General features: G+C 55.7%; 1 protein-coding gene across 1 annotated transcript in view; it reads right to left on the minus strand.

The window, feature by feature from the left end:
• Positions 1–493: 493 nt before the first annotated feature.
• Tmem132e (transmembrane protein 132E) overlaps positions 494–13,654 on the minus strand; it is a 57,187-nt gene continuing 44,026 nt past the window's right edge. The window contains exons 2-9 of the mRNA XM_052756735.1: positions 12,232–13,162; positions 10,271–10,417; positions 9,839–10,031; positions 8,938–9,081; positions 6,288–6,493; positions 4,127–4,415; positions 3,256–3,447; positions 494–2,570 (exon numbers count right to left, since the gene is read on the minus strand). Of these exons, the coding sequence (XP_052612695.1) occupies positions 1,518–2,570; positions 3,256–3,447; positions 4,127–4,415; positions 6,288–6,493; positions 8,938–9,081; positions 9,839–10,031; positions 10,271–10,417; positions 12,232–13,162 (3,155 nt within the window). The 3' untranslated portion in view covers positions 494–1,517. The remainder of the gene's footprint in view (positions 2,571–3,255; positions 3,448–4,126; positions 4,416–6,287; positions 6,494–8,937; positions 9,082–9,838; positions 10,032–10,270; positions 10,418–12,231; positions 13,163–13,654) is intronic.

Genomic DNA, 13,654 nt, shown 5'->3' on the forward strand with positions numbered 1-13,654 from the left:
AGGAGACCCTGCCAATGTTCCCAAGCCCAGAGGGGCTCTGCCCATTCCAAGTGAGATCCATATCCAACAAGGCTTTCCCATCTGACCTCCAGGTAAGAAAGGCTACACTCCTGCCACAGTGGATCTAAGGAGAGGCTTCCACCCGAGAGACAAAGGAAACTGGGAAGTTCTGGCGGGGCATACCAAGTCACACATCTTTCCTTTCTGTCCCCTTCTACCCACAAGACCTCTCTCCTGAGTCAGTCTGGAGGCCCAGCCCTTTTCTTCCTGGGTTGATCACTGAAGACGCCTGGAGAAGACCCATTTTTTTGAAGGCCACCTTTCCAGGACAGTGGATCTTCTGTTACACAACGTGGGTGTCTCCATGGTACCCGAGTATCTTAAGAGACACTTCAGGTAGGGAAGGAGGAGCAGGTCACCAGCCTTAGGTAGCCAGTGTTGCCCCATGCTGTCCTGTGGCGAACACCCAAGGACCAGACACAGCCAGCCTCTGTGCACTGTCTGTTTGCAAGGGAGCTGTTGCCCCCAAGCTAGGCTGATGCCTTCCATTTATTTATGAAAAACTGACACAGTGGTGGGCAGAACCCAAGAGGTGAGGCTGGGGGGATGGGGGAAGGCGCAGAGCAGCATCAGCTCCTTTCTGCCTTCACCCACCCAATGGGCCCTTGCAATACTCCCAGGTGGCCTCCTCCATCTCAGGGACACTGGCTGTGGCTGCCTGCCCTTTGGTGTGGAGGGAAGCAGGAGTGAGCAGAGCCCAGGCTAAGGCGCAGTAGTGTTGACCTTGCTGTGGGGACAGGCTGCACGTCACCCACTGCGCTTGCTGTGTGGGTATGGTTTGGCCAGAGAGATATGAAAACCCCTCTCACTTGGGCCCTTGCGTAGGCTAAAGGGCAGAGGAAGCCATGGGAAAAGTGTCTGCTTTGCACTGGACCCTCTGCAGTCGGCTTCAGGCTTGGGAGACACCCAGAAACCAGCAGACATCACAGCTGTCCCCCAATACCCACCCAAATGTTTTGTCTGCAGCAAGATCCTTGGCAAGGCAAGCAGCCACTACTTCCCACCCTGCAGGACAGAAATCCCTGAATATCGGTTTAAGAAAAAGTCTTTGTGCAGCCTGTGACACAAGACCCCGTTCGGGTCCCCTGCACAGGGGGGCACCATTTGGGGATGTGAGAGGCATGGCAGGGCACAGTGTGGGCCCACCTGGCCCCAAGTTTGGCCTTGGTGCCTCAATCTTGGGGCAGTGGGGATGTCTAAGATGGAATGAGGTTTGGAAAGAGTGAACAGGGCAGAATTGTCTCCCTGCTTCACGCTGGGTTTGGAAGGAGCCTTCCGCCTGCAGGGGGCAGAAGATCAAGGTGGATCTGGCCACAACTGGTCAGACCAAAGCTGCGGTGGCAGGGACTATAAAATCCATTCAGCTGCCCCGAGTCCCTGTGAGCTGGGGGGTTCAGGCTGAGTCCCAGCCAGAGGCCATCGCGTGTGTGGGGATATCCTGCCACCCCAGGCCACCACTATGCAATGTCTTTGATTCTGCGCATGTAATTGTGCAGGTCCGGGGGTGGAGTGGGCCGCGTGGTTCCGGCCACATCTGGACAACCCCAACCCAGGTCCTCTTCGTCCTCCTCATCCTCTTCGCCAGCAGGCACTGAGTCATAGGCCAGCTCCTCCGAGGGCAGAGTGGTAAAGGTCGTGAACTTGACCCTCTTGCGCTTGGAGGTGGGCGAGCTGGCAGGGTCCTCCGTCTGGTCCCTGGCCGAGCCCCCAGAGGAGCCGTCCCCACGGCCGTGCACCTGGCTCTGGACGCTGGTCTGCGAACTGCCACTGCTGTGGTGGTCACCGTGGCAGCAGGCAGGCACGGTTTCCAGCGCGCTCCCCGCGGGCGGCGACAGCTCACCTTGCACCCGCAGTGGCTGCCCATTGCCCAGGAACACCCAGTGGTGAGAATGGTCCATGCTGGTCTGGCCCTCGGGAGGGATGCGCTTGTGCCGGTATCGCAGCACGAACACGATGCAGTTGATGAGGAAGACAAGGATGGCGAGGCAGAAGACCCCCAGCAGTGCGTACATACCAATCTCTAGGTCCGTCAGCCCCCGGGGCATCTGCAGGAAGCCGGTGGGCAGAGGTAAGTAGTCCTCTGTAGGTGGCACTGGGCCAGAAGTGCCCAATCCAGGAACCTCACCGGCGGGGATGGCAGTGCCTGGTGGACCAGCTCCTCGGGCCTCGTCCTCGCCCCCACCAGGCCCAGGCTGGCTGGGCCCCGGGTAGTCATACGTGGGATCCTCGTCATCCCGCCCAAAGTGTACTCGCAGGCCCACATAGGTGGTGGCCAGCACACTCTTGCGCTTGGTTTTCTGGCAGCTCTCCGAGATGGTGAGCTCCGCACGGAGCAGATCTCCTGACCCCTCTGCCTCGGCCACCACCAGTGGGAAAGCCTTGTCTTGGGTCACAGTGGCCACCCGCTCATCCAGGCTGCTCACCAGAAGCCCGTAGTCCCGGGGACTGTATAAAGAGAGTGGGGCTGTGGTTCCATCACTGTAGGAGAGCCACAGACTCAGCAGGGCTTCCTGAAAGTGGAGAGGAGACAGGAAGGAGTCAGGGCCAGCCTTACCGTCTTCTCTGATAGGTACCACCAGCTCTGCCTGGCTCAGCATCCGAAATGCTAGGTGCTAGGTGGGACTCAAGACCACTTCTGGAGTACAATGTGAGGCCCCTTGCACTGTGGGGATGGGGAACACAAGGTGGGGTTTCCAGGTCTCACCTACCACTCTGAAGATCCCCCTTCTTCTCTTGACCTGGCTGGATTTACCTCATCAGTCACCAAGGTAAGCCCAGATCTCTATGTCTGACCCTGGGCTAATGAAGCCCAGAGAAAAGAGAGGGATCTGGATCATAGGTTAGGGGACAAGGGACCCCTATGGCCTGACACCACCCACCTCTGTCCTATAACCAATAACTATACTACGTAGGTATTGATATACTACAAACTCACCCAGAGATGAGTCTGGAGGGTGTTAGAGAAGTGAGCCCTCTGAGAATCCAGTAGAGGACCCTCAACGGGGCACTGGACCCCTGCCCACCCCTGTGAAGGACGGGGTGATAAGACACAGAGCTCCTTGGGTATATAAAGGCCTCATCTGAAGATTGATGGCCCCGAGTGGGGCGGAGCCTCCGGGTCTTAATCCACACCTGACATGTTTGAGGGGGTGGGGTGGGGTGGGGTGGGGTGGGGGGGTTCAGGGACTCAGTTACCTGCTTGACAAAGCTGAGGGTGGGCTGGGCAGCTGTGGTGGCCAGGATGGTGTGGCTGCTCCCAGGGCTGGGTCGCAGGGACAAGGCGAGGCTGGCCACCACCTGGGCCTGCAGCTGTGTGACACTGACCTTCTCCTCTGTCACCGTCAGTAGCGTCTCCCCCAGCACAGCCTCAGTCAGGGGGGACACAACCTAGGACAGAGCAAAAGGTGGTGGGGGGATGGCCGGGAAGCAGCTGCCTTGCTCAGGGCCCCCACCCAGGGAGAACTCCCAAGCGCTGATGGGGAGAAGGGCCAGAGAGCACAGGACTCCTGGTTCTCCCTCAGGTCTGGAAGGAGGAACAGTGGAGAGTCAGGGACTCCCAGGGGCCAGGCAGAAACGCAGAGGCGGATGAGAGAAGTGAGCAGTGGTTACAGGAACTGGTGTTCAGCTGCCTGCGGGATCAATCGTTTTATCAACAAAATACGCCTGTAGGCTGTGGTCATTTATTAGCTCATAGATGGCTGAGTTCTACTCGGCCACCCCGCTGTCGGAGAGGAAGGCCAGAGCTGAATTCTTAGACCACCCATAGGTTCCTTCTTGTGACTCAGCAGCCATTTTCTTTCCACACCTGCAGTCCCAGATCCTGGTCCAACTTTCCCCACAGAGATCTATGAAGGCTGCTGAGGCTTAGCTGAGAACTTCCCCAAGAAGTGGAAAAGAGCTTGATTTTGGAAGGGGCAACCTCAGGTAAGAGGGAAGAAAGTGTTTCTTAGGGGGTCACTGGGGTGGCTTTCAGAAGTGAAGTCCTGGGTACACCCGAAGTCTCTACTTGTGAGTAACCCAGGTTCCCAGATCGACCGCTTTGTATCTGAATAGTGCCCTTTCTTACCTTAAAGGGGGTGGTGCCTGGCTCCAGTCCTGCCAGCGTGCTGCTGTCCACCAAGTGGGCCACTCGGGGGTCACCCACCCGCATGAAGTCACTGACAAGGTCAGTGACTTCCACCAGCCAGTCAGGACCTAGCATGGTGACCACCTGGTCGGTGCCCTCAGATGATGTCGTGTGAAACTGGGTGAAGACCTGCAGGGTGGCGTGCTGGTACTGGAGAGTGCAGCCTCGGCTGGCACTCTGTCTCCGTTCCTCTTCCTCTTCCTCCTCATCTTCACTCTCCCGAGCTGACCTGGGGAATACCAATGTCAGGACTTGGGGCATTAACAGCACCCCACCCTGGCTCTCTCTGGCCCACACACATCTCTCCCCCTGTAACTGTGCTGCACCTGGAGAGGTTCCTTCCTTCCCCTTCCCAACCCATGGCTGCCAAGAGCTGGCATCCCATCCTAACGGTGACGGTGGCCTCTTGTTCAGCACTGAGCAGGCACATGACACTGTGGTGAGCCTTAGTCTGGAGCCAGAGGGGATCCCTGTAACAAGCTCATAGAACGTGTCCTACAGTCATGTATGGAGCCTGAATGGTAAGTGATGGAGTCTGATCGTCGGCTGAGGAGATCTCTGAGCGAAGAGTCGGGGTGAGGCCAGTTTCTTCCTGGTGCTTTCGTTTATTTGCCTTTTTCAAAAGGCAAGGTCTCACAGCTCAGGCGAGCTCTCTCATGAACTTCCTGATACTTCTGCCTCAACTTCCCCAACTGCTAGGATGATGCAGGCATTCACTATCACACCTGGTTTTATGTGGTACTGGGTGGGGATGGGGTTGAACCCAGGGCTTCATGCATGCTGGGCAAGCATTCTATTGCATGAATTATACCCTCAGCCCCCTCCTGCTGCTTAGACCAAGAGAATGAAAAAAATAGAGAGAAAAAAATAGGACAGTAAGCAAAAGGGGACCTAGACTAAATGGTTTAGGAACTCCTCAGCCTATATATACTGTTTGAAAAAGATGCTGAAATCAGGAGATTCCCTGACCGGGGGGTGAGGGGTGGGGGGGTGCACTAGAGAATAAGCTTGCCAGTGCTTTGTTAGAGTTAGACAACGGAATCATCCATTCACATGAAGGCCTCTTTTTACATGTGTTAACGAATTTAATCCTTACTGCCATCCAGTCAAGTATTCTATTGTCCATTTCACAGATGAGAAAAATGAGTCAGAGATGTGGAATAAGCATATGGTTGGTTGCACTACTAGTAAATGACAAAAATCAGGTCATTAAACTATGCTACCTGGCCAAAGGGCTTCCTACACCCTCAGCACTCAAACCAGCATGAGCATTGCTCTGCAGCTGTTTGACAAAGCAGAGTCCCAGGCTGTGCCCCAGCCCTGAAGCAGAGGCTGCACGCTAACAAAAGCCCCAGCAATGGAAAGGCACATTCAGGCTGGAGGGCCTCTACTACTGTTCCTGCCGTTTGAATCACCGCAGCTTTAAATGCAGCTCACCTCTTCCTTCCCTCCCTGCTTATCTCCATATCCCTGACTTCCCACCGAGCCCTGCTGGGCTCCGCTGGGGCAGCTCTGAATGGGTGAGTGGAGCATGGTAAGTATACACATACATGGCCCACAGACGGGCACTGAGGTGTGGAAGCATCTTGGCTAAGGAGCTTGTGTATACCTGTGTACTGTGGTGAATCTGTCCCTGTGGACCTAGAAATCTGTCCTCAGTGCCCAGCTGGGGCCAGTGGATAGAGTATGTGTGCTGCTATGTGTGTGGGTATCTCTGGCTGGGGGACACAGGTCCTATGGGTCCCCAGCTGACCCCTGTCCACTTGTCCTTTAAGACTTGGCTCAAGAACCAGCTTTTCCAGGAAGCTTGGCTTTATTTCTGGAGAAAGAGGGACTCCCTCCTTCATGCCCTTTCATTTCCTGCCCACAGAACTTCCCACCATGCTATGGGATGTGTGCATGTCTTCTCACCCCACTTGACTGAAGAAAGCCTGGCTGGTCACACTATTTCCCCATCTCAAATACCTGCCAGTGTCTAGCATACAGTGGCTGCTCAATATAAGCATGCTGTTTGCATCACTGCCCGCAGACTGTGTCCACGCCTTACACGTGTGCAGATCAGACTGCTGTCCCATGTTTCCACTATGTGCTGGGGCTGTACCTTCGGTCGGGAAGGATAGGTACCCTCCATCCCTTCACTTGGCTGAGGCGAGCATCTGAGAGCTCGATGTGCAGAGGTAGCTTGGGGACCCAGACTGTCATTTCCAGGGGGGCACTGAGGACATCATAGCGGAAGGTGACTCTGGCGTTCATGGACCCTCGAGACTCCTTCCCGCTCACAAACACATAGTCACAGCTGCTGGATACCTGGGGAAAGGCAGGAACATAGAGCATGGGCATGGCTTGCCTTCCAGGTCCTCCTGCTGGGCGGTTCAGGGTCTGATGACAGGGCCAGCAAGCCTGCTGGAGAGGAAGTGGAGAGGCCTGCTAGCAGAGGGGCTTCCCAGGGCTGCTCTCTACTGCAGCATACTTAGGGCTCTGGAACTAAGTGTCTGCTAGATGGACTTCTCCACCCTGCAGGGGCTGTTTGACTAGGCAGGATGACACAGAGGAGCTGGAGTAAGGAACAGGTCCCTGCCTCCTCCATGCCACAGTAGCATGACTTGGTAGGTGAGTGGGCAGCTAGTTAATTTCAAATGAAGGGCCGTTCCTGGCAGATATGGAGGAGAGGGAATGGGGGAGGACAATTTGGGATCAGAGAAGCCTGAGCACAGGTGGGTGGATGGTGGCCACTGATATGTATTATTTATGCAAACGTGTGCCCACCTGGCCAGCAACACTATGCCTAGAGGCTCCCTCATGGAAACCACATGCCTACTGGGGACATGTTGCTGGAAGCAGTGTTCAATCCTTCCCAGGGGGCCACTGCCAAGGCTTCAGGGTAGGTGCAGGTGTCTTGAGTGTGCTTTGGGTGTTCAGGCACACACCTGACACACCCTAGAGTGGATCCCATGTAGACCCACACCTGGACACTCTCTGCCAGAACACACTTTGGGGCACCTCCATGAGTCTTGGAGAAGTAACCATGTGACCAGTGAGCTGGCCACACCCCAAAGCCTCTGTAGTGATGGGGGTGCTGGATTATACCTTGTGGTGGTTGAATGCGAATGGCCCTCAGAGGCTCATGTATTTGAAAACTTGGTCCCCAGTTGGTGGCACTGTTTGGGAAGGATTAGGAGGTGTGGCCTTGTTGGAGGAGGTGTGTCAGTGGGGCAAGCTTTGAGGTGTCAAAAGGTTACAATGTTCCCAGTGTGCTCTCTCTGCCTCCTGCTTTGGATCATATGTGAGCTTTCAGTTACTGCTACAGCATCAGGCCGGCCTACCTGTTGCCACACTTACTACCATGGTGGTCATGGACTAACCTTCTGCAACCTTAGTCCCAAATTAGATGTTTTCCTTTTTAAATTTCCCTAGTTATCGTGTTTTGTTGTGGCAATAAAAAACGAGGACATCTCCCAATAAACTCTTCTGTAAGTTGCCTTGGTCATGGTATGTTAGCACAGCAGTAGAGGAGTAACTAAGAAATGTCTCATCCATATATATGGACCCCTGGACTACCCCAAACCCTTGGCTGTTGGCTCCTTGTATCCCCTTAGAGGTGAGGTGGGGGGAAACAGAAATGCGCCTCTCCCACCCTGGAAGGCATAGGCTGGCAAGTTCCACTTGAAGGCTAGCAGCCTCCATTTAAAAAGCCGTATTTCACAGAGGTTTACAGCAGTTCATTTAGAACCCTCTGAGTCCTGCTGGCTCTTAGCCATCACAGGACGGGGAAACGTGGTGGAGAAAGCACTACCCGAAGGCTCTCGGGAGCAGCTGAACCTGGTCCCATCCCAGCCACAGGAGTGGACAGAAGAAATGGGGGAGGGAGCTAAATTCTGTTCCATCTCCCTGGAAGACAGGATGCCTGGGACAGGGGTAGACAAAGTCTCCTCGGGCTCCCTAGACCCAGGGAGAACAGAGGCAGAGTACAGACAGCAAGTGAGTGGTAGGATGGTACATCCAGCCCTCACTCTTCTAAGTGGAGCAGCCAGGGAAGCAGGAGACAGACCCAGCTGTCCAGTCACTTGCTTCCATCTTACTAGAGGCTAGCCCACGGGCACCATGGCTGCATCACATTGCCACCTGTCCACTGCCTCCTGTAAGCCAGGGAAAGGACAAGCCAGGAATCTCCCGGGTGGGGGGTAGCAACGTGGGTCATCAAGTCAGATGAATGGTCTGTGTCCTGGGCTAAGGAGGAGATGGACGGAGCTAGTCTTCGGAGAGCATCTGGGGGTGGGAGGGAGTCACAGCTGGGAGGGTCACAGGGAGTTGTAGGTGCTGGGGCATGTCGGATCCTCTATTCCTGAAGCTGCCTTCCCTACCTAGCTCCAGTTTCTCCACCCTGTTCCCCTCCTGCCCGGGACTCGGGGAAAATCTATCTATCCTTCTGCCATATTTGAGTCTGTCTTATACAGGGCTCAACAGTGACTTGCTGGGCTGGGGTTATATTGTTAACACTGCCCATCCCCTCTTGGCCTGCCTTACTCTGCCAGGACACTCATCAGGTCTGGATGGAGTGGTCCTTTGCACTAGTAGAGGGACTGTGAGTCTGCATGGAGGTATCCATACATGTGGAACTGAGTTGTTCCAGACATTGGGGTGCTGCTTAGGATGGCAGAGAGGAGGGGCAACTGCTGGTCCACAGTAGGGCAGATGCATGCCCTCTTCAAGGATGACCTGGAAGAGCCTGGGGGGCTCTCCCAAAGACCCACCTTGATGATGTCCTCATTGTCAGACTGGCACTCCACCAGGGCAGAAACATCCAGGACGAGGCCAGTCACCTCAATGGCGATAACCTTGACGGGAATGGCCACAGTCCGGCCTGTCAGGATGGCAGTGTTGATGATCTCTGTGTCCTGCAGGGAGACAGGGGTGGTAGGAGCTCTGCCGCATGCTTCTCTCCAGGGACATGTCTGTAACCCACTGCCCTGGTTCCTGGCTGCTGTCACTCCCCAGATATCCATTTCCTCTGGGGAAATGGCACATGTGTGCAGGGGCCTGCCTCTGCCCAGCCTCGGGCTCCTCCTCAGATGATCGGCTACCGAAGTCCTTTCCTGCTTCCAAGGAACATCCTTTCCCCTGAGCCAACGCTCTCAAGTGACATCAGCACATTCTCCTGGCCAGTCACAGTGCTCTGGGTGGGTCACCAGCCCTCCATTCCACTATGCTGCCTGCATCCACTGCCCCTCTGAACAAACCACCCATATGCTTCTCTTTCCTATGGGAGCTGGGTCCTTCTGGAGCACGCTTCTCTCTTCGTCTCAGATGGGATGGAGTGCCTCCTCTCTGATGGCTTCCAAAACCTTAAGGGGACAGCCCCTTTCTAGAAGAGCTCCCCTAAGCAGCCCCTTTCCAGAGAATTCGTCTATGGTGATTTCGCCAGGGCCAGAGCTGTGCTTGCCTCCTGTGGGTGGGCACATGCCCAGGTCCATAGGCATTATCTCAGAAGTGGGGCACATGCCCAGGTTCATAGGCATTATCTCAGAAGTGGTCCTTCTTCTCTGCTCCCCACGCCACCCCATCCACATGTACACATGCTCAGCCCTGCCCAGTCCCACTACACACATGCGAACTCATGGAGCGGGGTGGGGTGCTCGGACAAGGCCTGCTTACCATGGCCAGGGGCAGGATGGCCTGCACATCCCTCTGGATGACCGTCAGTTCTGTGACAACTCGCTCCAGGTCAGTCACGGCACTGTGGCCTCGGTAATCGATGTGCCACATGATTCTCCGCTTCACGGACTGGCTGGTGAAGTTCTCCATCTCAAAGTCCAGCTGCAAGATCTCCAGGGGTCCCTGACCCTCCCTTCAAGGCAAAACAGGAATGGGGGAGACGGAGGTTGAAGAGGAGGGCTCTGAAGTCCTAGCAGGAATGTGCCTCTTATGAGTACCTACTCTCCTCAGCCCACCTTAGGAACCCAACTCCAGAACCTCACTTCTGATTCCTGGAAATGGACTGCCCCCCAGCACTCTGGAAGTCCGTCTTTCTCTATGGAGGCTAGCTACTCAGCTCCCAGGCACCTTCTCTGCAGAAGGCGAACTCACCAGGGGGGTAGGGGTGTGCCCTGGGCCCAGGCCACATCCACAGTGGCTGTGGAATGCTTTGCCCCAGTCAGCAGCTCTGAGGTCACATGCCACTGGCCACTTCGAGACTTGGTGCCTAGGAGGGTCACCCCCTTCTTGGCCTTCACCCTGGAACAAAAGTGGGGAAGAAGAGGCAGAGGGTCAGGCTTTGATGCAAAGCTTGTTCACCTGGCCACCAGCCCTAGGCTGGAGCTGGGGATGGGGGAAGCAAGTGATCTAAACTACCATGGGCTCTACACTTAACATTTGGGTGATCAGTTCTCTAAAGCTGAAGCTTTGGACATTGTCATCCCTTCTGTCTTGGCTCTGGTCTATCCTCTACTCAGTCTCTTCATACATTAGTAACACAATGTCTACACACCTCAGGTTCTTCTCAGGAAGCCCATTAGAACCCACAGAAGCCCACAGAACACACCCTCTGCCTTTTATAACAACGGGATCTTACACAGCCCAGGCTGACCTCCAACGTTCTATGCAGCCACAGATGACCCTGTGTGCATGGTCATGGATGTGCAAGGTGTCATCCAGTTTATGGATGCTGGGGGTGAAACCTAAGCTTCACACACGCTAGGCGAACACTGAGCTACACCCCCAGCCCTAGAACCACATCTTTTTTTTTTTTTTTTTTTGGTTTTTCGAGACAGGGTTTCTCTGTGTAGTGTTGTGCCTTTCCTGGAACTCACTCTGTAGTCCAGGCTGGCCTCGAACTCACAGAGATCCGCCTGGCTCTGCCTCCCGAGTGCTGGGATTAAAGGCGTGCGCCACCACCGCCCGGCTAGAACCACATCTTTTTATTGACACGAGACACAGCAGCCCTAAGTTCTGCTGGGGCAGGAAAGAACAACATCCCTGCATCTTCACTGTGACAGCTCTTGAGACAGCAAAGAGGTGGAGGTCTCCTCTGAGTCTACCGCTCCAGACCCTCCAACTGCTTTTTACCATGGCTTCGGATGAGTTCACAGCCTCTTCCTCCTCCTCTGGATGTATGTGAGATGTGTCCCTTAGTAAATAAGCTTCAGCTGAGCCTTAACTACTGCTGACTAAAAGCAGGTTGACGATCACCTCCCTACATCTACGTGCTCTACTACTGTTAATGCAGCCCAGGATGGCTGGCAAAACTCATTCACATTCCAGTCTCCATCACTGAATCAGGTAGACACCCTATGGGAATTTGTGAGCTTTGTGGGTGTGTGCTTAGAGGAGTTTGGAAAGAAGTTGCAAGGCTGATGGTGATAATTCTGTTTCTAGGCATGTTGCTTATGCAGGGAAGCAGTTTGGTGGGGCCTATTTAATGTCCTCAGAATCCCTGGCCTGACTCAAACCATGATTTCCTACTGAAAAAGATATGTCAAGTGGGGATGGGATGATCCGGGCATCTGTGAGTGGCTGTGCTCTGTACAGAAAGGGCCAGGCATCCTTACTCCACGTCCTGGACTCATCTGTGAAATTTGGGTGAGCTACACCAGCTTGTGTCTGAGCACCTTCCCAGCCCAGATCCTGTCCTCACAGCCATGCTTGTAAAAAGGCTCGTATTCATTCCTGTTGCAAATCTTTTTCTATGTGACAGAGCAAGAGAAAGAGGCTGTGGTCGGGAACTGGGGCTATGGCTTGATGGGTAGAGGTCTTTGTCATCAAGCCTGACTTGAGTTGGATCCCTGGGATCCACATGATGGACAGAGAAAACCAACTCCTGAGAGCTGCCCTCTAACCTCCACAAGAGGGCCATACCAGGCAGGCCTCACTCATACAGAACAAAACAAACAAATGTAATTTTAAAAGAGAAACTGTGGGGACAGTTAGGACTAACAGTTGCTCTGGCACAGTGTTCCTGGAGGAGATTGGAGGAGGATGCTGAGGCCCTGAAGGGTCAGAGATGCACTTGACCTGGACTGGGGAGCCCCTCTCATTCCCAGGTCCCTTACCTGAGTGTGAAGTGCTCCACGCTGGGGTTGGCAGCTGAGGAGGAGTTGGGTGCCAGGTAGAGGAGGATGCTGAGCACCTCCCCGGGCCTGAGCGGCCTGTCAGGCAGTCGGATCATCAGGTTGCTGTCCAGCCTATGCTCCTGAACGGCCCTACGCGGCGGCGGCCGGAACAGGCTGATGCTGCCTATGCGCAGCAGCGGGTGCTGCGTGGGGCTTTCGGCGCGCGCCGCCGCTCCGGGCCCGGGGCCGCGCCGCGAGCTCCCGCAGCCGCCCGCTGCATCGGGGGCGTGCAGCGTGTAGTAGAGTTCTACCTGCTGGCTCTCAGCCGCCGCCTCCGGCTCCAGTCCGTCGGGGGACTTGCGGCGAGCGCTGGGCGGCGCGGCTGGGGCTGGGGGTCCGAACCAGGCCAGGGGCAGCTCGGCGCGCACCAAGCAGGTGGCTAAGGCCCCGCCAAGGCGACACGAGCTCCGCACCTCGCGTGCGTCGCGGAAAGCGTGCAGGCGGACACAGGGCAGCCGCTCGGTGACCCCGAAGTCGTCCCAGTCGCGGCCGGCCACATAGAAGAGCACCTGGGCCACGGGCTGCGAGACGGGCACGCGGGCGCGCACGATGAAGGCGCGCACCTTCCAGTTGACCGTCAGGCGCTCGGGGATGTCCAGGGTGCTGGACGGCTGCAGAAGCTCCCGCACCACCACTTGGCTGGTGCTGAAGGGCCCCAGGGACACGTTGAGGACCGGCAGCTCCTTGGTCTGGAACACCACGAAGGGTTCTGAGCGCTGCAGGGAGCCGTTGATTGCGGCTGGCGGCGGGGGCCGCGCCTCCTTCAGGAAGAAGGCTAGCCGCGTGTGCGACAGGCGGTAGCTGACCGGCAGCACAGGGCTGGCCTGAGGTCCTGGGGGGCTGGGGCTGGCCGGGTGGGAGCGGCTGGCAGCTATGGGCAGAAAACACAGAGGTCCAGAATGGTCAGAAGAGGCCTCTGGGGACCTCATGGCACTGCCACCCAACCCCCACTAATCCATCCATCCCATCTCCGACAGAGAGCCTTCAGTGAGGTTGTATCCCCTGGTGTCCTGAAAACCTGCAAAATGAGGTTCTCAAGATGGCTCAGTGGATAAAGGCACTTACTTACTGCCCAGCCTGACAACCTGAGTTGTGTCTCTTGGATCCACAAGGTGGAAGGAGAGAAATGACTCCTGCAAGCTGTCCTCTGACCCCCACACGAGCTGTGGCATAAGCCCTCCTTACCCACCCCCCAAAAAACCCCTGCAAAATGAGTAAAGGGTTGCTACCTTAAAGTGAGGGTTTGAGGACCTGCCAAAGTCCTGTGCACAAAAGGTGACTGCTCAGACTCTGCACTGGCACAGGAGGGCTGACTTAGGTGATCTGTGCCACTGTATGCTGGGCTGGCATTTGGCACTTAGCA

The sequence above is a fragment of the Peromyscus californicus genome, unplaced genomic scaffold (genome assembly GCF_007827085.1).
Source record: "Peromyscus californicus insignis strain IS unplaced genomic scaffold, ASM782708v3 Scaffold_3__1_contigs__length_106647218, whole genome shotgun sequence".
Lineage (NCBI taxonomy): Eukaryota > Metazoa > Chordata > Mammalia > Rodentia > Cricetidae > Peromyscus > Peromyscus californicus.